We start from the raw sequence: 24,813 nt of genomic DNA, 5'->3' as shown, positions 1-24,813 counted from the left end.
CCCATGGTCACATGATTAAAATTCAGATGCTTGACAACTGACTCATACTTATGATGGTTTTAACCAACTGTGTTCCTAACTTAACAACTGCAGTGATTCACTTAAACTACTGTGGCAAGAGAAGTCATAAAATGGGACAAAATTCACTTTAACAAATGTAAGGACTTCCCCTACTTCTCTTAGATGATATGTTTTTTGACAATTGAGAAAAGAAGCTGTTAAAAACCATTTGACAATTGCAGGATTGTAAACCTCATTCGGTGCTTGGATTATTGCAGCATATATAGCCTATTTACATAATAGAGTTAAGATGGCATTAATACCAGCTCAAAATTGTTGGAGGATACAATATTCTGCCTTTGAACACTTGCCCAATTTTTATATTATGTGCTTATGTTTCATGCGTCATAGTTGACAAGAAGATTTTACAGTTCTCTCTCTAGTCAGTGTAAATTGACATCCTTGCCACTGAGGCACTGCAGGGAACAAAGTGTACACCCCTCGGAGTCACCTTCTTTGAGATTTCTGTGTCTTTAAAAAAAAAGTCTTACTCCTCCCATGGTAATGGTGGCTACGGAAATCACACAGGAAATTACACATTACTAACTTTGGAGGAAGAACTATGTTTACCTTACTACTGTTTTTGATTAATACACCTCTCGAGGAACAATGTGCTTGCATTGCATCATAATTTGAGAATAATTGTTTGAGAGTGTTTGCATTGTAGCCAGTTTTTTTGGCAGTGCAGTGTTGAGAGAGTGTGTGCTTTTATATTTTAAATATTTGTATACCGGTGGCTTTTAAATTGGAGTGTTTGCTTTAGAATTTGAACAGTTTGGGTGTGTGCTGCCGTAGCCTTTGGTAATAATGAGCCATTTCTCTTTGCACTGAAATCTGCTTATTGTTTATTTCTTTGAGGCTTGTTTGCAGGATAGGCTGGAGTTGGAATGTGATTTGGGGAGGTTGTGTGACTGTAGTGTCTTATACAGGTAGTGATTGCTCTTAACAATGGTTCACTTAGTGACTACTCAAAGTTACAACTTCACTGAAAAAAAACAATGGTTCACTTAGTGACTACTCAAAGTTACAACTTCACTGAAAAAAAGTGACATGGCCATTTTTCAAAGTTACAACCATTTCAGCGTCCCTGTGGTCATGTGATCAAATTCAGACCCTTGGAACTGACTCATATTTATGACAATGAAAATGTTCCAGGGATCATGTCACTGCCTTTTGCGACCTTCTGACAAGCAACGTCAATGAGAAATCCAGATTCAATACTAATTTAAGAACTGCACTGATTCACTTAACGACTCTGGCAACTCATTTATTAAATGGCTCGCTTAACAACAGAAATGCTGGGTTCCATCGTGGTTGTAAGTCAAGGACTAGCTGCATTCGTGATCATTTGAGGTCTGTTCGGTTTTCACACATAAACTGCAGCTTTGGGTGGAGAGTTGATGGATAAATGCTTTACCTTGGCACGGTACAGGTATATAGTCCTCAACTTACAAGAGTTCTTTTAGTGACCGTTTGAAGTTTCAACAGCACGTATGGCTATTTTTCACACTTATGACCGTTGCAGCATCCCCATGGTCATGTAAACAAAGTTCAGACATTTGGCAACTGGCATGTATTTGTGAAAATAGGGTTTTCCCAAGATCATACGATCTTCTTTTTTGAGCCTCTGTGGCGCAGTGGTTAGAGTGCAGTACTGCAAGCTACTTCTTCTGCAGCCAGCTGCCTACAATTTGGCAGTTCAAATCCCACCAGACTCAAGGTTGACTTAGCCCTACATCCTTCTGAGGTAGGTAAAATGAAGACCCAGATTGTTGGGGGCAAGAGGCTGAGCTCTGTAAACCGCTTAGAGAGGGTTGCAAAGCACTGGGAAGCAGCATATAAGTCTTTAGTTCTATTGCTATTTTCCTTCCTCCCTCCCTCCTTCCCTCCCTTCCTTCCATGGTGTGCAGTGGTTAGAATGCAGTATTGCAGGCTAACTCTGCCTACTGCTAGCAGTTCGATTCCTACTGGCTCAAGTTTGACTCAGCCTTCCGTCCTTCCGAGGTGGGTAAAATGAAGATCCAGATTGTTGGGGGCAACAGGCTGACTCTGAACCGCTTAGAGGAGGCTGGAAAACAGTGTGAAGCAATTAAGTCTAAGTGCTATTGCTATTTTCCTTCCTTCCTTCCTTCCTTCCTTCCTTCCTTCCTTCCTTCCTTCCTTCCTTCCTTCCTTCCTTCCTTCCTTCTTTCTCCCTTCCTCCCTCCCTCCTCCCTCCCTCCCTCCCTCCCTTCCTTCCATGGTGTGCAGTGGTTAGAATGCAGTATTGCAGGCTAATTCTGCCCACTGCTAGCAGTTCGATTCCCACCAGGCTCAAGGTTGACTCAGCCTTCCATCCTTCCAAGGTGGGGAAAATGAGGACCCAGATTGTTGGGGGCAAGAGGCTGACTCTGTATACCGCTTAGAGAAGGCAGTAAAAGCACTGTGAATTTTGTGACCTTCCGACAAGCAAGGTCAATGGGGGAATCCAGCTCCATCTAACAACCATGTTACTAACTTATCAACTGCAGTGATTCACTTAACTGTGGCAAGAATGGTCATAAAATAGGGCTAAACTCACTTAACTGTCTTGCTTAACAAAAAATTTTGTGGTCATAAGTCGAGGACTAACTAGTTCAGTGTTTAGGAATACATTGATAGGGTAGGATTTGCATAAAGCAAACATTACATATGCATGAAAAAATGTAGCAACCTTTGGAAAGCTACCATTATTGTCTTTCTACTTCCAGGCCATGAAATTTCCTCTCTGACATAGGTTCTATCTTAAGCTAGCAACGATAGCGAAGGAAAGCAGGAATAAGGTTCAGATCAGTTCTGTTTTTCCCCCCTTTGCTTCTAGAAATGTCAAGAGTGCCTTGTGTGTATTTGTTTTTCCATCACCATTTCTTTACAATTACGCAGGAACTGGGAACATTTCCAAATCCTGCCTTGGGGTTATTTGTGAAGAGAACCTATTTTCCCTTTCCGTTCTGGGCAGGCTGACTTTCCAAGATGTGATTGTAATATAGTGCTAAAAGGTGCTGGACTAATGTGGATTCAAGTTCATTCTTGTGCATAGAAGCTTCCTGGCTGATTTTAAACCACTTTCTCAGCCAAACTGATCTCCTTAAACGCCAGAAATAAATTAGAATATAATCCAATTTTTTTTTTAAAAAAAATGGTTGAATCATAGTCTCCTGTCAAGTCATACCAGTTAGAGTATTACAAGAACGTGTCTTCTCATAAGGATTAATCAGAATAGAGCTGGAAGGACCTTGGAGGTCTTCTAGTCCAGCCCCCTGCTCAAACAGGAGATCCTATACCATTTCAGACCAAGTGCCTGTCCAGTCTCCTTAAAAAGCTCAAGTGATGGAAGCACCCACAACTTTTGGAGGCAAACTGTTCCACTGGTTAATTGTTCTCATTGTTAGGAAGTTCCTCCTTCCCGGTTGCTTCTCCCCTTGATTAGTTTCCACCTGTTGTTTCGTGTCCTGCCCTCTGGTGCTTTGGAAAATAAATTGACCCCCTCCTTTGTTGGCAATGCCTCAAATCCTGGAACACTGCTATCATGTCCCCCCTGGTTCTTCTTTTTTCTAGACTAGCCAAACCCAGTTCCTGCAACTGTTCTCCATGTTTTTGTCTCCAGGCCTTTAATCATCTTAGTTACTCTTCTCCAAAGTCTCAACATTGTTTTTGTAATGTGACCAAAACTATTCCAAGTGTGATCTTACTAAGGCTTTATAATACTCCATGTGGTTTGGATTCTACACCTTCCTTTATACAATTATGCAATAAAATTATGTAATAAAAATATAAACGGATTCCTTGTTATCTTGGTCAAACAATGCTGATTAACATGTCTCACCTTCAACTGACCATCTTTGTCCACCCTACTTTGTAGGTTTGTTGTGAGGGAAGATGAAGGGACTTTTGAGCTCCAGATGCGGTTTAACCTGAATGAATACTTTGTCCCATCCTCCAATTAATAATAAATCTGCAAATAGAAGCGGGGTGATAGTGGCAAAAGAAAACAGACACAGTACCAATACTAAAAGGTAACAGGTGCAATTTCAAAACCCCTGGAGCACCGTTTGAACACCATCAGCATTGACAAAACCTCTCTCAGTCAGTTGCAAAAAGCAGCTTTTCTCAGAACAGCTTACATCCTGCGACGATCCCATCAAGCAACAGGTCCTTGGGAAGAACTCGAAAGAGAGATAACAACCATAATCACATGTTTTTCAGAGCAGATTCTGTTGGTTCTGTCTACTGGATATATTAAAAGGGAAAAGACACTTAGGTGTTCTCTCTCATTTTTGAAATAATGCAGTTGGGTTGTTTCCAGATCTCCCTTTCCTTTGCTGTCTTAAGGCCAGATCCCTTTTCATTGCAGCATCCAAGCAGGTGAGACAAGTCAAGTGTATTTGAAAGAGCCACGTATCAAGAGGTGAAAATTAATTTTGAGTATTGGGTTGCCAAAATGGAAATTGTTTAAAATCCAGACCAAAATGTACACGGAAGAAAGAAAAGCAAGAATAGGAAAGGCATCCAACAAAGTTGCTCTGTAGGAAGAAAAACAGCTCTATAAATAATATAAACACAGAAGAGCTTTAGTGTTGCTACAAAGACCATCATTTCTCAAATATTTACATAGTAAAAAAATAATAGACCTGGAATGACGAAAGAACTGTACTTAGAATGCAAATCTTACCAAACATTGAAGAATTTATATAGAGGAGAAACCGTGTAAGTGCATGAAATGTTGCTTGAGATATGTGAAAAAATGATTATTATTTATTTGTTTAAATTTATTGGGTGCCCAATTCCAGTGGTATTCTTTCAGTGAATTCATACAGAAGGGAGAACATAAATGCCACTGGACTCCAATTTTGCAGCCTCCAGGCTTCAGAAATTCTATTGCGCTGAATAATAGTAGTCAACACCGAAGAAAGCCTGCTTTAAGAAGAAGCAGAAAACTATAAATCTTTACTTAGGGTTAAGTCGGAGGAAACTCGGCCTAATCTCCCTGCAGAAACAGGAAAAAAGAAGCTTCAGCTTTCTCCACCATAATTGACATAGCCAACACACTTATGGTTGTTGGTCATCTCTTTCATGAAGTGAGGATGCTGAGAACACCTCAAGCTATTGTCCTGTCGTGACCATGTGTTTTGTAAAGAAGCCTTCCAAGAGACAATATTTCCCAACTTTGACACCTTTAAATTAAGTGGACTTCAGCTCCCAATATTCTTCAGCCAGGGGAATTGTGGAAGGTAGCAAACACATCAAAAATTGTGTACTTGGAAAACATTGCCCAAAGGCTACCAACACCGATAGCCTTCCAAATACCTAGTAAAATTGAGCTCTTGGAAGAATTTGGCTTAGATTTTGGGATAGTGCGGTCTTGCCATACTAATTCCTATATTGTATCATTTTACTGTGAACTTTTTATATTGAGTTCTAGGGACACCCTGCCAAAGATCCTCTATTGGATTCTAATTCAAAGAACTCTATTGAATTCTACTGCAATATTAATGCAATATCGGGTGTTTTCAATTCGATGTATAGAATAGAATGTGAAGGATGTGTGTTTGTGTTTTCAGTCATAATGTACACTGAAGATGGCATTTAATTTTGTTGTAGAGATGTAATGACAATAAAGTAAACTATTCTTCTATTATTTTTCCTAGTCTATCCGCATTTCTGTTCTGTTTCTATTCTATTCTACCCTATTCCTATTCCATTCTTCTTAATTCAGCAAAGCTGGCTGAGAACTCTGGGAGTTGAAGTCCACGAGTCTTAAAGTTTCCAGGTTGGAGACTTCTATTCTTTTCCCTATTCCTGTTCTTATTCTATTCTTGTTCTTTTTCCTATTCCTATTCCACATTCAATATTGCCAATCTTCATGAGCCAACCTTGGCTGAGTTTGCAAATCAGGACAAAGCTACCTGGGGAGGGGCTTTCCGCTTGGGCAGCCCAGAAGCCCAAGTACTCAAGATACAGAGCGATCAACTGGCACTTCGTTCCGAAACAGCCCCCAGGTGTTTTGTCCCCCCCCCGCCACTCCTTTTCGGCTGAAGGCGAACCCAGCCGTTGTGATCTGCAACAGTTCAACAAGAAACCGCGGTTGAAAGGCAGGCTTGATGCAACCCGCATTCCCAGAGAGCCAGCGAATGCAACCGGTTCTTGCCGCGGCCGTTTCGTTAATGTCAAACGGGCGACGGTCAACATTTCGCCCGTTGAGTTTTGGCCCTGACAGTTCGAGAGAGCGCGCGTGCGCGCAAGAGTCGGGGCGTTAGAACCTCTCGGCAGGCCCGGCGGTTGCCACGGCAACGGAGGAAGGCGCAGCCCCGCCCCCTCGAAACGCCCGTCTCCGTCCCCGTGGCGCCGCGCGCGCGCGCCAAGGACGCGGGGGCGTGTCTCCGCGTCGTCGTCGTCGTCGTCGCGGGGGGCGGGGCGGCCCGAGCCGAAGGAGTCGCATCCAAGATGGCGCCGTGCGGACGTGTCGGGGCCCGGGGCCGCCGCGGGCCGGGCCCTCTGCTCCTCCTCTTCCTCGTGGCCTTCGGGTCGGCACGGGCTCAGCCGGCCGGGGCCGCTGCCGCCGCTGCCTTCCCGCCGCAGGGGCAGGCGGGAATGGGGGCCCAGCCGCAGGGCCAGCAGCAGCAGCAGCAGCAACAGCAGCAGCAGCAGCAGCAGGCGCCTCAGCTCGGGCCGGCCGTGGGCGGCGGCGGCGGCGGCGGCGGGCGGGCGTCCCGCGTTGGCTCCTCCGGCGGCGGCTGGAAGCTGGCGGAAGAGCCGGTGTGCCGCGAAGACGTGATGCGCGTCTGCCCCAAGCACAGCTGGGCCAACAACCTGGCCGTCCTGGAGTGCCTGCAGGACGTGCGCGAGGTCAGCGGGCGGCGAGAGGGACCCCGGGGCGGGCTGAGGGGAAGGGGGTGGCGGAGGAGGCGGAGCAGCAGCGACCACCCGGCTGCCAGGCCTTCCTGAGGCGGCCGTGGATTAGCAAGGGACCTCGCTAGGCTGGCTTAGGCAGGCTTGACGGGACCTCGGGCGGGCATTAGGGTCCCTTGCCTTGGGCTTCCTTGGGCATGCTTACTGGCCGAGCGTCCTGGGACACGTCGGGATCCAGAGGGTGGGTAGAAACGGCCCGGGGTGGGGGCACAAAAGAGGTCCTGATAACGGCCTTTTTTGGTCCCGCTGTGGATTTTAGGGTGCAGCCCCCTTGGGGGCATTTCTGTATAGGGAAGGGGTCTCCAAGCTTGGCACCTTTAAGCCTGGAGGACTTCAACTCCCAGAATTCCCCAGCCAGCTTTGCTGGCTGGGGAATTCTGGGAGTTGAAGTCCTCCAGGCTTAAAGGTGCCAAGCTTGGACACTCCTGGTACAGGGGGTTTCTCCCACCCCACTTCCTGTGCTGCCCAGAGCCTCCCTTGGACGGATCTAGCCCTGCAAAGGTAGACCCAGCATCCCACCTATGAGGTTTTGGCCTAGGCAGAGCGAGGTTGTCTTCAGGGGTCCAGGGAAAGACGCTTCCCTAAACGCCGAAGTTGTTTCCTCTTTGGGTGTGCTTGTTTGTCCCCCAAAGAACAGGGGCTGACAAAGTCAGGTGGCTGCAGCTTGGCCCAGAAACACTTGTGGATCTTCATCAGAACTTTTGGAAGTTCATTCAAGCAGCAGTAAGGATAGAAGATTGGTTCCCATCTCCCTGATGAATTTTTTTTTTTTTTGAAAAAAAAGGGCCCATTATCCCACTGCTAAAGAAGAAGAAAAAGAAATTGGATTTTATAAAGCTTATATGGGGGTATCAGCTTTTCCAGTTTTTAGTGTTGTATCATCCACTGGTTTATTCTTACTGACTAGGTTGATTTTTAACTTTGATTAGCCGAATAGACAATTGAATTTAGGCATTTTAAACCACTGATTTTAATAGAAGTAATTTCTAAAGGAACATGAACTATGCTACACAGATTAAATTGAAAGGTTTATTATTTGGATGTTTTGTGATGCTCTAAAAATGATTGTAGCTAAGTTTCAGCCTTTCCCAGTTCTTCTGAATAGAAATTACTTCACATTTTTATTCTTACAGTGTTCCATCTGTAAGGATGCAAAGTATGGCAATTTGTGAAATAGGCAAACGAAGAATGAGCTCTAGATTAAGAGACAAACCAGCCAAGCTTGATAGGTTTTACCTGAGAAAGCTGAAATTGATCTTTGTGCTGTCTTTCTTTGTTGGGTTTTTTTTCCAAATATTTGAATAACTTCAAAACAGTTGGGTGAGGTGAAGTCAGTAAGATGGTACTTTTAATAATAATACCAACATTTGAAAAAGTCTCCGTAAAAAGATTGTAATTTTTGACGGAGTGTACGAATGGGAAGACATGCTTAACTCATGAGGTGGAGGTTTCTCTTCCTTCCCAATCTGTCCTCAATTTTTTGAAAGAAGTGAAGACATTCTGTGGGTCAAGAAACCATGTTTTGCTTAAAAAGGACACTTACTACCTGATCACATGGAATCCTGAGTTTGGTTAAGCAGGAGAATAATGTCTTTTGTTTCATTGGGTTTACTTTCAGGGATCGCAGTCACAAAATGGGCAGCATTTTTATTGTATGTTCAGGTGCGATGGTGCTGCTTGTAAGTATTGGCAAGAATCTGATCAGCACATAGCACAACTTAATTTAGTTTTCTTTTGAATTATATCATGGATAATCAAACTAGAAAGAAAAATAAGGCTTACAAACAGGTTTTTAACTTGGTGTGAAGCAGGCCAGTTATTTCTAAATTCTAGATTCTGATGTGGAATTATTTGTTTGGTATCTGTTTATTGTGTTAGAAAAGTGTCCAGTACTAATGGTTACATTAGTGTGCTGACAACTTTTATCTGCAGACTACTTTGGGTTTCCTTTCATTGCCATTGTAGGAAACCTGTGCTATAGTCTTACAGTGACCAAAAACCAGGAGGAGTCTGGAAGCCTTTTTTCTAACACATTTTATTAAAAGGCTTATTACAAAAGCTTAGCGCCTTTTAGTCAAATTTGTTAGTCAGAAAAGGTGTTTACCAGATTCCTCCTGATTTTTTTTTTTCATTCTAAAACCATGAATACAAAAACCACAGTGGGCGGATTTCTGGAATTGGGAAATGTTTCACTTTCCGGCTGAACTAAGGTAAAGGAAGCAAAAGTGATGTGGAAGGAATCGCTAGTTACTGAGGAAATCAGTGTGAATAGCTGTGTGCTTGCAGACGGCTAGCTCCCTTGGTGTCCACCAGATTGCCTGCCTTCCCAGACTTTGATATAGTTGTTGGGTTTTCCAATTAAAGCAGAGAGACATTTAACGCAATTTTCCATAAAACACCAGCTCTCATATCTCTATTTGGAAAATGCCTCTAGTGGGCCTCAAAATGTCCTTAGGAAATAAAACTAAGTTGTGCTTTAGTGTATTGTTTGGAACAGTGGCCTCTCCCCCGAGAATGGGCACTGGGAAAGTGGGGTTGGTAGACAGCATCTCAGAAGGCTAGAAGGATGAGGGAAGGCAACCTTGCCAGTTCTCTGCTTGGTAAATGGTGGTTTTGTGATTGGTCTCACACACACCGTGCAAGTTCTTTTATGAATTGTCAGAAATGTAATGGCAGTCACTATTTGAACACTCAGTTTTATCTTAGACTTCCAAATGATCCCCTCCCCGCTAAAAGTTGCAACGTAAGGCTCAATTAGTGTTAACGTTGCCCTTGTCTTGGTGCTCGCAGGAGGGGCCAGGAAAACTACTTTTTCACCCCGTGTACCCCAGAGAAGTGTAACTTAATGTTAAGTGCAGCACCTGTTCTGATGTTAATTCACCTGCATTGGGATGCTGCATTGGGATGAATTGCATCCTGAGTTCTAGATTGTTTGTTCAAACAGTAGGTCTTAGTGAACTTGTAGTGAATTATAAGACCTCCAAGGTACCTAGGATTCTTTGGTAAGAGAGACAGGTGCTCTGGCTGCCTAAATCTTTTATGACACCAGTGAATTGAGGAATTCTGGTTTTATAGTTAGTTTTGTAGATATGATATGAACTGCACAGACATGTCAGTTGAAGATATTTCTAAGTTTTGAAATTTGTTCTTTTGCTTTCTTATTGTCAGAAAGAAAGTTTGGAAGGAACTTGAATGGCTAGGGAACTGAATTTCAGGGAATACCCCAGAACTTAAAGGATACAATTGTGTAACTCTTTTTGTGGCCTGGAATTCTTTATGAAATGCCCCATCTGCTGTACTGTGTGTTCTAGAATATTGTAGTAGCTGGCAAGTTTGTTCTAGAGTTAAAAACCAGTAACAAAATTGGCATGTGCCAGTGGTTGTTCATAGTTTTTTGTGATTGATTCTTGGAGATCTTTTGAAAATGCTTCCGCCCTTCTCTCTCTATAGCATGTAGAGAAACGTGTCTGCAGGTTGTGTGTCACCTTGACTTTTTTTTTTAAGCCACACTGTATTCTATGGATATTTGTGATGGCTGCGTTATCAGAAACAAGGTGGCAACATCAAGTGTATTTTGATCATTTTGATGAAGCAGAATTAGTGGACCTTCTTAATACTTGGAGAAAGGCCAGTTCGTCCAGGTAGACGGGGAAGTTCAACATTCAGAAAGAAGCCTCTTCTTGAGAGACACCACTTCTCTCTCTTGTTTCCAAGACCTCAGAGTAGATGTTATCTTTTAAGTTGAAATGGGTTGAGTCCTTCAAAATGCTTCTGGTTAGGATTTAATATGAAATGTGCTTCCTGTAGGAAATCCAATGACAGTTTTGTGAGCTGAAGAGAGAGACTTGTCATGCTACAGCTGAAGCCCCAGAGAATGGAAGAGTGTTTGTTCTTATATGTCTTTCTAGCATTTTGTAACATTTAATCTGGCTGTCCGTAAATTGCAACTGCCAGATATGTCGGACAACAACTCCTAAAATCTCTTGCTGTTATATGGGGATCAGTAGCAGTCTTTGCATGGGAAGGGGATACAGAATACAGAGTTGGAAGGGACTATGGAGGTCTTCTAGTCCAACCCCCTGCTTCGTGTCAGTTCCATGTCATTTGGCTTCTTACAAGGTGCTCAAGAAAGAATTATGAAAAACCTGAAAAAGTTTAAATGCTATTATCTCATTATATTGTAAATTCTCTGAAATAATTGGCACTAGGTTAATAATTGAATTATAGTTGATTTGTTTAACAACAATACTTTATTAAACTTGTATGCTACAGGAACCGAAAAACTATATGACTCACAACAATCAGACATTAGAAATTATCAATGAAATCAATAAAAGATAAAAGATGGCAAGCATGAGGAAGCAAGTGGTCTCTCTCTCCTTCGCCACAGGACCCGGTGAAGATCTTCACAGCTCATCTGATCAACAGCAAAGAGAGAGCCAACTCTTTCTCACCATGCAGGAAGGAATGATCTATTTAGATGGTCTTGTTACTGGGATAGTTTGGATAAAAGCATAAAACATGAGTTTTGATTTTTTACTTGCCTGGATACAGGACTTGTTTTTGTACAGATAGGATTCAGTGTCATACACGTAACACACATTATACCCAAATGCTGCTGCTTTTCATTTCAGGCCATAGTTCATCATCTTCTGTTTTTTTTCTCTTCCAAGTTAGGAGATGCATTGGCATTCTCAAATTCTGATGAATAAGGAAGGCAGTGCCTAAATAGTTCATTTTTTATGGCTTCCCCTCTTGTCCTTCATGCTGTGATCAGTTTTGTTTGTGGTATTTGGGAAACAGCTGTAGACTAAATTAAGCTTTAGTCTTGCGGGCAAAACAGGCAAAGAGGCTGGAGTCACCATTTGAATAATAACAGAGTTTGCAGATCTTTCTTTTATCTGCAGTTCAGGTTATGAATGAGGAAAAGCAGCAATATTTAAAGACAGCCTCTTTCCCTGCATCCAACCGTAGAAGAGGCCAGCTGGTTTCTTAAGCCTGTTTCCTAGCCCACAATTAGGAACACCTAGACCAGGGTAGGAAACTTGGCTCTTCTATCACTTATGGACTTCAACTCCCAGAATTCCTGAGTCAGCCATAAAGGTTTTTGACTTGAATGGGACTGTTTAATATACAAATGTAGGACAATACATTTGTATATTAAGCAGTCCCATTCAAGTCAAAAATTGATTTCCCCCACAACTGAAAAACCAGTAGGCCAGGGATGGGGAACCTTTATGGCTCACTCAGGAATTCTGGGAGTTGAAGTCCATAAGTGATAGAAGAGCCAAGTTTCCCTACCCCTGACCTAGACTATGTCTTCTGTGCCAAGAGGAGGGGTGGGGAGGAATACCCCAGTCCTTAATTCCTTTCCAATTCAGTAAATCTCAAGACGGCTTGAATCAATAATGCAAACACGGAATTAGATCCCTGTGTCCCCTATTAAAGTACTGTTCGTAAAAATGCTCATTAAAAAAAAACTTTTCTGTTAATAAGTAATATGTTCTTTTAAAATATGTAAAGGTCTATTAGCTCTTCAATCTATTGTGTGGCTATCATATAGTTCTTGATTGTGGCTGAAAAACAGCTTCCACCCCAGGGCAGTAGCTCTTTTGAATTCTGCTGTATAGTGCAGTGTTGGTGTGGTGTCGGGAGTTTCCAGTTTAATGTATAAAGGGTGAAGGATGTGTGTTTGTGTTTATTTTCACGGTCATGGTCATGATGTTCATTGAAGATGGTGTTTGATTTCATTGTACGAGGTGCAATGACAATAAAGTAAAGTAAAAGCTTGTGTGGTTCTGGCATGCTTCAAAGTTCAAGTTGTACTTGCCAGGATAAATAGCTAACTGAAAGACTGAAATGGCAAGTAATAAGGAAATGCAGGGGAACTAAAATAACAGTGAAGCATACAGAGCTTTAGCTTAAGAAAAATCACAAAGCTGAGAGATCAGAATAGAAAGGCTCAGGCCCTTTGTTTAATAAATAAAAATATCAAGTTTTCAGGTTAATAGATCAGTTTTTGTGAAGATAAAAATGAAAAATGTACTTCGACATAATGGAATACAAGTAGTTCTCAATTTATCACTGATCATTTTGTGACCATTTGAAGTTATGATAGACTTTCTGGGAATATTTACAGCCTGGTTTACAAAGTTCCAACAGCTTCCTCCCCCTGTGGTCACTCTTCCCTCCCCACCCTGTGAGCATCCAGTGTGAGTACATGTTGGGTGCTCAACAACAAGCCTGGATATATGGCCATTTGCAGCATCCTGTTGTCACATGACTGGGTTTTACCATTTTTTTTAAACTGAAAACGGGCATTTATTTCCTACGTTTGGTCAAAATGGCCCACAGCAAACAATGGGTTTGCTTTACAACTGTGACATTCATTTTACAACCGATGCAAAAAAAAGGTCATAAAATCGAGTTGGTCACATGGGCAACTCATTTTTATGATTGTTAACAACTTGTGTTCATAATGGGCAGACTCCATTGTGGTTGTAAGTTGTGGACTACCTGTATTTGTTGATTTTGTATCCCTGCCCTTTTTTTTAAAGTGCTCAAGGCAAGTATAGTATGGCTTTCTCTTTTATCTACACAATAGCAGCTCTGATCCCTTATCGAGTGCGCACGGTGCAGCAGGGAACTAGAACTCGCAGCCTCCTAGTTTCTAGTTCAATATTTGAACCACACCATCATGCTGGTTCTTGGGCTGAAGGGAGTGACATGAAGATCGATTTCAACGTGAGTCCCTCTAATCCTAATCCAACAATTAGTACAGATACAATAAAAACATAATAGCCAATGTGTCTCATTAGAAATCTTCCTTAGCGGTATAGTTCCTCTAAATTTTATGATTTAGGGTATTTGTTGAAGCCTTTCCTACTGATTTGCTGCAACCGTTTGGATATTTGTTATGATCATCTATAATAAACTTAGTGGGTCTTATTTCCTAGGAGACGGATATAGGACTTGTTTGTGTTACCAGATAGGAATTAAATAGCTGGACATTAAAAGGGAATGTATATGAAATGTCTAGACAAAAATATTTAAACACTAGTTCACATTTAGGTTTGACTTTGCACTTATAGGCAAATCCAGATGTCAATCCCAGCCAGTGTAGCTGGTGGCAAAGGATGGTTTTACTTGAAAAACATCTGGAGGACACCCCAGTGTTTAAGTCTGGCTGAGAAGAAAGCGCTGTGTATCACTGATAAATTTTTAAGAGATGGGCTGTTGATGAGAATTGAGTCTGTAAGTCTTCATTTGATCTTAGATCAATAAACATGCTGAGCCTGAAGGCTGTTTGTGTAATTTATAGCCGTGCAGGTGTGAATACAATGCAGGACTGTTAAGGATGCTTCTTTTCCTCGGAGGGAACCAGCATAATGAAATATAAGTCCTCAAGAGGTTCCACTGTCCTCCCTCCATTGGGAAGATCAGAAGCTTCGCTGTAGAATTAAAAAAGAGCTTTCTCTGCTACATTTGGTGTTCTTGCTTTGTGCTGCAGAGACAGATTTCTGGATGAGCTCTTCCCATAGAAGCGTCCTTATTTCAAAGCATTACTGACCTAATGAAGGAGTTAAATATTGATCACAGATGCATAAACATTAACCTAATGAAAATAATACAGATGATAACCCGATGTGAAACAATGAGAGGAACTTAGAAAAGTATTTATTGCATTTGTGCTATCTTCTTATCCAGTGATCTCTTTCCTGCTTTACAGTGTGTCTTTCAGCAATCCTCATTCCACCCTAAGATTTGAAGATTAACCATTAGCTGTGATCTTCCTATGCATGGAGGGAGCATTAGGGATAACGTAAAAGACTTCTCAGTTGCTGTATCGGACAGGAACGTCTCATTCTGGGAATCATCACTGCGGGGAAAAAAGTTCTAGGAGGGAAAGCAAAATTGGGATCAATAGCAGTGTTCCCAAATGTGAGATGTTCACAGAGTTGGCACACGACAGTTTTGTCTGTCTAGAAAAGCTCTGTATATGTGCCTTAAACAAATCTCTACATACTGTACATACACTTTCAGCTGAGTAGAGAGGTTGGAAAATCCTTGCATGGGTCCCCATTGTTAGTTAGAGCTGACATTTTGTTTATTTGTTGCACAAAGAGCACTGGTTCAAAATGGTTTGTGTGTTTATTTGCTTTTTTTAAAAAAATACTTCGGCTTTTTGCGTACTTTGTGATCAGACAGACATTATCATGACAGACATTATCATTTACTGTCTGCCTGGAAATTGCAGTGAGCAGATGGCACCTGGAGTTCTTCAGCAATATCCCTAGAATAGTTTCAGTCATTAAAGCAGTTAGTACAGCTGTTTAGCTCATTAGTTAAGGCTCATTAATGAGTACATCCCAATAAAAATGTAGTAAACAGGTAGTTACCTATTTCCAACAGAGCCCGAACAGGATGTAGGCAATCCTGCTGGAGCTGTCAGATCTGGAACCAAAATGGCTGTGGCTTCCCAGGTCTGCCTTTTACCGATAAGACGCTGATCAGGCTGGAAGGTGGCCTCAAACAGAATACCTACCCCCCCCCCTCTTTTTTTTTTTAAAAAAGAGAAACTTAGTTAAGCAGATCATTCCTACCTCTGCATTTTTGTAACCAGAGTGTAATAAATAGCTGCGGTGATGAGTCATGCTTATGTTTTAACTGCGGAGCCTTGAGCGCTTGAGCAGTTTTATTCCAAGCTAGCTTTCAGCGCGTCAATTATATTTCCATATTCAGTTTTTGAATACCTGTCTTAGAAACGCCATTCAGGGAATCAGTCTTGCAATGCAGGACTGGCAGGGGAGGCAAAGCAGAGTTGAGATCAGGGAGCCTGACATTTGGAGGAAATAGACTGAAAGTAAAGGCTGAGATTATAGTTAGCTACAGAAAGCTGCACTGGCATCATACATACAGAGATACATGTACACGTTCTATGTTCTGTAACGTGCTATTCCCTTTTTGGGGTAGGCAATATGATGCGAAGTACGGAAAGACTGTCTGAAATAATAAACACACTAACCTTAAGGCTGCTAAATCTCGTTTACATCAATGTTATTAACTGTACATACTTTTCTACCATCCTTGCTTCCACCTTGCCCATCCAGCACTTTTTAAAAAAGAGAAGTCACACTTGTCATTATACATCTGTATATATAGAAGACGCTCCCCAGAAAGCAATCAGACTTGGTTGGTTTCTTTCTGCATTATTAAACGTGTGTAAGTCTCAGACTCCATTCTTGTTAACAGAGTTTTAACTAGAGGAAGTCCCTGCACACACTGCCTGTTTTGTCCCCCCAAAATTAGTCACTCCCATTTGCATGGGATTCTGGCCTGGCAGCATAAAATATTTCTGATCTAAGCAAAACTTTCAAATTAAAATGAGGATGCAGAGAATGTGAGGTGGTGATCTTGTGGTTGAGAAAAGACTTTTTTGCTGGATGCACAATTGCTTAATTTCTTTTCTGCTTCTCTTTGAATAACAGCTACATCTGTATCAAAAGGCACAGAATCGTCAATAATGTATCTCTTGGGCTGCAGCGTGGTGTTCAGCTATGAAATAGGCTTAATTTTTCCTTCAAAGAGCAATTTCAGAGCTAGCAAATTCTTTGTACTTCTGTCTACTGAATATTTCCACCTGCGTTTATCAGCCGGTTTCTCATATTCCCCCTAAACAATATCTTAAAATTTTGAGAAGCTAAGTTACAGCTTTTACCTACGTTCTGCATAATTGAGAGAGGCTTTTGGGGAGGAGGGGCTAATGTAACAAACTTTCTAAAGATTTTGGAATTACTGTTGGCTAAGTATTCTTCTGAAAGAGATGAGGTGTGTAGAAAAGTTTTGCAATATGGTTCAAGTCTCTGCCTGTAGTTATATCCATTTCCTGTCATTCATCTGGTATTTACTTTGAGTTTGCTGAAAGTAGAGGGAGGGGTTTTTTTTCCTCCCCCAAAATGGAAGAACTACAATTTTGGGAAAATTGTAAGGCACAAAACAATTTGTTAAATACAGGCAATCCTTGAACCTATGACCAAACTTGAGCCCAGAATTATGGTTGTAAGTTATTGTGCTCGTTAAACAAAATGTACCTGTGACTGGCCATTCAACCATTGCAGTCCCAGCTCTCTTTGTGATGGCTGTAAGCAAATGCACGGGTCATTAATGGAGTGTGGGTGCCTAGAGGGTGGGAAGGCCCAGTGCAGGCCCAGGACCCCCTCCCCCTACTCTCAAATGGGCTATGCTGGGCTTCCTGCCCACTGAGGCCTCCCTTGCATAGCTTCCCACTCTGTTGGGTCACACAAGCTTTGGGCTTGCTTCTGGGCCCCTTCAGGCCTTGGGTCTCCTCCCTGCCCCATCACATTTTGTCCTGTGGCAAGTTGTCCCAAAGTGAGTTGGCCATGCCGAGTTGTCCCATTCCGAAGGCCTAGATCTTCCCTAGTGTGAGTCTTTTGGGCTTCTGCACTTGCTGTTTGACCCAGAGTTGTCATCTCATCCTCCGATTAAATTCTTTCCAAAATCTTGATGTTTGAACCAGAACAAAATATATTGTTTCTTTGTCCTAGAACCACAAACAGATGGTTTTGAACACACAGTGTGCTATGTAGATATTTGCCTGTCTTTGTGTTTGATCTTAAAGAGCTGTTCTTGAGAGCACCTAGCAAGTGTGGTTTTGGTCAAGGATCAAAACAATGTACAGGTAATCATCGACTTACAGCAGTTCACATGCTGACTGTTCAAAGTTACAACGGCACTGGAAAAAAATGACTCATGACTACTTTTCACACTTATGACCATTGCAGCATCTCTATGGTTGTGTGATTTACATTCAGGTGTGCGACATCTAGTTCATATTTACGATACATCTGCAGTATCCTGGGGTCATGTTATTTATTCACCTTTTGTGGCCTTCTGACAAGCAAACTCAATCGGAAAGCCAGATTCACTTAACAAACTTGTTACTAATTTAACAAACGCGGCGACTCACTTGACAAACATGGCAAGAAAAGTCGTAAAATAGGGCAAAACCCAATTAACACATTTTTCACCTACCAAGATAAATATTGGGCTCAATTGTGGTCGTAAGTAGAGGACTACCTGTATTGGTCTCATTTATACTAATTAAGCATTGGAAGAGTAAAACAGAGTGAATCTGTTTTCACCCTTTTCTCCCTCATAGCTACAAATTTATCATTGATTCATCTTTGGTTAATCCACATTGTGATGATTAAATTTCTCATTAAAACAATGAATATTTAGTAGGAAGGAAGTGTGAGAGCAGTGACAGCTGGACACCAGTCTGGATTCTCTCCCCGTTTCTAAGCTGCTCTGGGACTATTTTTGCACCTGAACCAAATCAGTGATCTACATCACATTGTCCTGGGGAATCAGAAGCTAAGCCTGTGTATTTGGGGACAGATGAATGTGTGCTAGGAGCCACCGGGATGGAGTGAGCATTCGTCTGCTGGACAAAGAGAGAAAACTTGCCACATTGACCAAGCACAAGATGACAGCTGAGATGCCAGTGCCAGTTTGGATTGCTGAGGTTCTGAGGAGAGAGGCTGTTGCTTGGTTTGTCCACTCGCAAGAAGGAAGATTTTAAATATAATTCAAAGTTAGGGCTCAAGATGAATTCTCTTTCAATAAGTGGTTTTTTCTTCTTCTCTGTTCTGCGCATGCTTCTTACAAATCCATTGAATGCTGGCCCATCGTATTACTTTTAGAGTAGAATAGAATTCTTTATTGGCCAAGTGTGATTGGACACACAAGGAATTTGTCTTGGTGTAAATACTCTCAGTATACATAAAGAAAAGGTACATTTCAGCAAATGCTTAAAGTTTGATTGAAAATGAAATGGACAATTCTTCTTCTTTTTCTTCAGCGTTTGTCTCGCGCTCTGGCGAGGTCCGCTAATGTCCTTGAGTACTGCTTCCACACCTCTCTGTCTACCACGTACGTCGGGTCTGCCTTCGCGATCTCTAGATCGGAAATGGACAATATTTAGTATATTAACAGCAATTGTGTTGTTTGTAGTGGGACTGGAGGTTGAATTGTATGTGAAGAACTACACATGTACTCATTCAATCAAAAAAAACAACAACGCTGAAAATAAGTAGAGAAAACTGCTTTATCCTGTAGATCAGGGCCCCCGCAACCTTTGGGCTGCAGGGACCAACCAGAAGGGGCATCCCCATGGATGGGACTTTGCTTTGTTTGCGCGGACTGGTTTCTGGCATGCCGTGGCCCGATGTCGGTCCCTAGAGTGGGAGCTGGGGAATCTCTGCTGTAGATTATTGATCTGGCCAACTCATTGGACTTATGCGCTCCTGGGCACCTCTAATATAATTCTATTATTTACTGTCCTTGTTATTTTGGCAGGAAATTTTATTCTTTATATTGCTTTTTTGTTGTACTCATTTTGTTCTATTGCCTTGGATTTTAAGAGATAAGGCAGGTTATAATGATTTTGAATTAGTTTTATATCCCGCTGATTAAATCGACAGGACTTGTAAAAATCTCAGAATCTGTTGATTTCCAATACTGGAAAGCCTACAAACTTGAAATTTGGCACTTATGTTCCTCTTGGCTTCTAGGTGCTCACTAAGAAAGGATTTTTCGAAATGGCCATCACAGCATTAGTTTTTCCTCTATTATTATTATTAACACGCTCTGATGCTAAGGAGTTCTACTCCCCCTCCCCACCTGGAAAGAAATCTGTTCCAAATGCGAAATACAAGCAGAGGAGAGGAGTTTCCGTTTCAGTTTTAGAGTAGCAAGCAGCTTTAGTACAGAGCTAACCCACACCGAGGCTCCTTGCTGTCTTTTTGCTCACAAGCAAATACTGTTTCACTTTCCAAACAGCCCTCCACTCTCTCACACACTGACAGGATGCTAGCCAGATGAATACCAATGGATGTTGATAGACAGAGGCACATTTTTTCCTCCCCCAAAACTAAGACCAACCACATAGTTTTGTAGCGAAGCACGGGTATCGAGCTAGTATACAGATACAGGAGAATTTTTTTTCTGACTATCCATTTTTTCATTTTTTAAACAGACTATGTCAAATGTTTCTCTATATTAAGATTTTCTTTCTCCTTAATGTATAGTTTGGTTTGATGTATTCGAATTGCATTTTGAAGTTTGATTTTCCTGTTTGTTGACGCAATTTGCATACCATTCAGTTACAAAGTTATTGGATCATAAAGGGACACAAGTAAAACCAAGAGGGAAAAAATTAATCTCCAAACCTCACTTTATCTGTATATTTATTAAAACCAGTATGATTACATTTTTAAAAATAAGGTATTTTCTTAAAACAAAACAAAAATGCCTATTTAAAGTTTCTGTGATTTATGCAAATATGACACTCTTGCAAAGGTACCTCCAAAACCTGGGAACAACCACTGAAAAATATTGTTCCTTTCTTGTAACTAAACAGCTTGGAATAGACAGGGTGGCTTTTTTGGGTTCTCAGTCTTAAATGGAAGAGAACAATCCTGAAGCAACTAATAATTGCTGCAACAGGATGAGAGTCTTTTGGCGATCTGGTTCTCTGTAGCATTTTAGGTAACTTGAATTCCTGGATATTTTCCAAAAGGAGTCTTGCTATGGGCTCACTTCATTTGTGTGCAAGAACCAAATGAAAATCCTTCAGAAAAAAATGAGGCGGGAAGTTGTGCTTGCAAAGAGATATTTAGAACCCCAAGAAGAAACAGTAATTGTCCCCGGGCAATCATGCAGAAGTACATTTTTGTAATATATGAGAAGAACGTTGGCTGTTCTTACTTTCTGCAGATAAATGATTAACAGAGAGGTGATCAATAATAGGCCCAGTTATGCAGCTGAGTTAAATTGCAATGGATGGCTTAACTTTAGATGTGAAATTATAGTTAATATTGGCATGTACTTTTTTCCTTTATCTTTAAAGGATCTAAGTTATCTAACTATCAGAATGTCCATAATCTCCAGTAAACCCGTTTAGAACAGGGGTGTCCAGCCTTTCACCTTCCCTGGGCCACATTAGAAGATGAAAATTTGGTTTGGGCCGCACATAAAATAAAATAACAGTAACGATACCCAATCATCCCCCAAAACCATAGAAAACATAGTTAACATATTAAATTTATTTGGAAATAAAGTTAGGGAGATGTTTTTATTATTTATTATTAATTATTTATTTAAAATTATTTATTTTTTATCACCGTTTTTTTTATCACAGTTTATTTTCCGTCCAAATTTATGGGGGAGCTCGCCTGCCTCATGCCTACCTCTCCTCCTGCAAATAGCCAGGCTGGATGAGGCAGGACTGGAAGGCAAAAGCAGCAGCAGCCGGCGGCGGGGGCAGAAGCAGCGGCGCGGAAGGCTTCTGCCCTCGCCGGCGCTCTGCCGCCGCCTGCTTTCCCCCGCCGCCGGCGCTTCTGCCGCCGCCGTTTCTATCCCTACGCCCGGCGCTCTGCCGCCCGCTGCTGCTTCTGCCGCCGAGCGTTCTATCCCCGCCACCGCCGGCGCTTCTGCCGCGGCGTTTCTATCCCCGCCGCCGGCACCTTCCCCACCCCGCTGCTGCTTCTGCCGCGCCGTTTCTGCCCCCACCACCATCCCGCCGCCGCTTCTGCCCCGCCGCAGCGGGCAGCAGCCGGCGGGGACAGAAGCAGCAGCGGTGGCGGTAACAGCACAACAGGAGGTGGCGTTCTGATGGCGCCCGCCTTTTCTCTTGCTGCTTGGCCTGGTGCTCGCCTCGCGCCTGCCTCTCTTCCTCCTTCTCGCTGGCTGTGGCACAATGGTTGGGGTGGGCATTGGGCCGCAGTGCAGGCGACCTGGGCCGCATGCGGCCCGTGGGCCTGGTTGGACAAGCCTGGTTTAGAAGAACCACTGTATCCAAATAATATAACATATAGGGTGATTCTTAAATAAACAAACACTATAAAGAGAAAAACATTGCAAATGATAGTGGGATAGAACTGAAATAATTTTCCAGGAGAGAGGGTTGCGTTCCATTATTTGGGCATTCACTAGTTGCCCAGTGCCCGCTGCCAGAGTGCAAGACGCCAGAAATGGGCTGGGATGAAAAAGCTCTAGAGGGAGACGCAAGGTGCCACTTAGCCAGAGAAGTGGTTGACCATCTTTTGCTGGCCATATTTAGACAGAGGCCGGACAGCCGTCCACGGGGGATGCTTTGATGTGGTTCCTGCCTGAATGAAGGATTGGACTTCATGGCCTCAGTGATGCCTTCTGACACTGGGATTCTCTTATTTTTTTTTCTCCTGTGGCTTTTTTGGGGCGGGTGGGAGAGAAGTTCTAGGGTGGGAAAAAGAAAAGAAAAGAAACAGCTTGTAATATTTCCTTTTACAAGAAATTGTTAAGACATTGGTTTAGGTGTAAGTATTTTTATTCTTGCCTCGGCATAGGAAACCAGTTTTTAGAAGCCTATGAAAATGATAACAATCTTTTTTTTTTTTTAAATGAGAAATGAAAACTGCTGAAAGTGATAGTGTTTTAGATTCAGTTAATGCCTCATGTCTCAACATTCGCATTCTGAGCTTTTTTCCCCTTCATTTGTCAGCTCACTTCCTGTCCGTTGGACACAATGGGGGAACAAAACTAAAAGTATATAACTTACAGTGCTCCCCCGTTCTTCTTTTTTTCCTTTTTGACTGCCTGTTTCTTAGGAAAGGCAAAAAGAAGAAAGTGTTCTTTTCCTTACAATTCATCATCTTATAAAGACAAAATCCTTGTGTGTCCAATCACACTTGGCCAATAAAGAATTCTATCCTATCCTGTCCTGTCCTATCCTATCCCATCCCATCCCATCCCATCCCATCCCATCCCATCCCATCCTATCCTATCCTGATTTCTATTCTATTCTATTCTATTCTATTCTATTCTATTCTATTCTATTCTATTCTATTCTATTCTATTCTATTCTATTCTATTCTATTCTATTCTATTCTGTGAATCTGGCTTCCCTGTTGTCTTCTCTTGTCAGAAGGTTGCAAAAGGGGATCACATGCAACCAGGAGTGGGATTCTACTGGTTCGGACTGGTTCGGTCGAACTGGTTGTTACGATTCTGCACAGTTTGGAGAATGGGCAAATCATGCCCCTGGCTGGCCCCGCCCCTCTCTGCCCTCCCCGCCCAGTCAGTCCTTATCGCGCATGCACCATTGCGCACATGCGTGACACTGCTGACTGCATTTTGTCCTGCCAGCCCTGCCCAGTCATTCCTTATGATATTTCTTTTTCTTTTCCTCCCAACGATCAGCTGTTCCGAGATCCCCCTTGCTGTCGTCTTACTGCTTCACCCAGGAGGCTTCCCTGAGCCCCTGGAGGCAAAAAAAAATGGAGCTGGGGGGTTTGCAAAAAAAAAGCCACGCCCACCCAGTCACGTGGCCACTCCCACCTAGCCACGCCCACAAAACTGTTAGTAAAATCTTTGAATCCCACCCCTGCATGCAACCATCATAAATATGAGTCAGTGGTCAAGCATCCAAGTAGAAATCATGTGACCATGGGGATGCTGCAACAGTGTGAAAAACAGTCACGAGTCACTTGTTTCAATGAATGGTCACTAAGCAAACTGTTGTAAGTTGAGGACTACCTCTCCATCCAGACCGGGCTGCCCTTTTCTTTCACTTTCTGATTGAGAGGGCTGGAGGTGGGTGAAGCCAGAAGGGAGGCGGCACCCTTCACTGCAGATCTAGACAAATACGCAGCAGGATCCAAGTTCTTCATGTAGCAAAGCGAGCTGCAACCATCTGTGGCCCTCAGATCTGCTCCATGCCAGGGTGCTTCTTTAAAGTGGCCGTCGTCATGGACAAGCATGGCTCCTTGGAATAGGGGGGGTGGGACCAGGGGTGGGCTGCTGGGGTTTCACGGGGGTTCAGGAGAGCCCCTAGCTAAGATTCTGTGCAGTTTGGAGAACCCTCTAATCCCACTCCTGGCTAGCCCTGCTCACCCCTCCCCTCCCAGGGGCCCTCACGTGGCCCCTTTTGGATGCAGATAACTGCAGGGCGCATGTGGAGGCTTGAGGGCGAAAAACGGACCTCCCAGAAGTTCAGGAAGACCAGAAACTGGCCTGTTTCTGGCTTCCAGAGAGCCTCCGGAGCCCGGGGAGGCCATATTTGCCCTCCCGGTGGCTCAAGCAAAGCCTCCGGAGCCTGAGGAAGGCAAAAAGGCCCCTCTCCCATGGTGCAGGAGGCCAACAAGGCTACGCCCACCATGGCCATACCCACCCAGCAACTGGGCAGAGAACCCTTTGCTCATATTTTTGAAGCCCACCCCTGGGTGAGACCCTCTGGCTCCAAGGCCAGCATAAGCATTTGGAAAGCCCCTCAGGGGTCTGTGCTGACCCTTATCTGGTGTCTTGGGAGAACCATCCCACCCAATTCCAGCTTTTCAGAAAAACGTGGCTGTGCTGGTGTTTGGCATTTTGGCACCACTTAGTGGGAGGAAGAGACTTAATTTTAGCAAATTTGATTTAGATCATGGTTTAAGGCCCTGCTCAGGAAAACTTGATGTTAATGATTGAAGTCATTGTCGGAGGGGTTCTAGTTAATCATCGATTCAGTTAAAGAACGTTTTTCTTGCCTGATATAACCTTAATGCATATTAATTATTTTTCTGGGATTGATGCAGATTTCAATTTCAGAAGGTAGGCACGCACATTATGCAGCAATTGTTAGCTCAGATGTTTTGAGGTGATACTATAAATGCTGGGCATGTCATTAGGTAGCAAACTGGCTCCTTGTAGTGATAAGGAAACTGTCACTTTAATCTCTAAAGAGGCAATAAGCTTATCTATTTTGGCGAGCCTTTCCTCAACAAATCA

The 24,813-nt window shown here is 42.8% G+C and overlaps 1 protein-coding gene across 2 annotated transcripts in view; it reads left to right on the top strand.

The window, feature by feature from the left end:
- Positions 1-6,499: 6,499 nt before the first annotated feature.
- Positions 6,500-24,813, top strand: part of GLG1 (golgi glycoprotein 1) — an 81,292-nt gene continuing 62,978 nt past the window's right edge. For both annotated transcript variants that reach the window (XM_026714417.2, XM_087940413.1), the window contains exon 1: positions 6,500-6,924. In XM_026714417.2, the coding sequence (XP_026570202.2) occupies positions 6,523-6,924 (402 nt within the window). In that variant the 5' untranslated portion in view covers positions 6,500-6,522. The remainder of the gene's footprint in view (positions 6,925-24,813) is intronic.

Source organism: Pseudonaja textilis, chromosome 11 (assembly GCF_049901715.1).
Source record: "Pseudonaja textilis isolate UNSWEBS1 chromosome 11, rPseTex1.2, whole genome shotgun sequence".
Lineage (NCBI taxonomy): Eukaryota > Metazoa > Chordata > Lepidosauria > Squamata > Elapidae > Pseudonaja > Pseudonaja textilis.
This window is presented reverse-complemented; position numbering and strand designations above follow the sequence as displayed.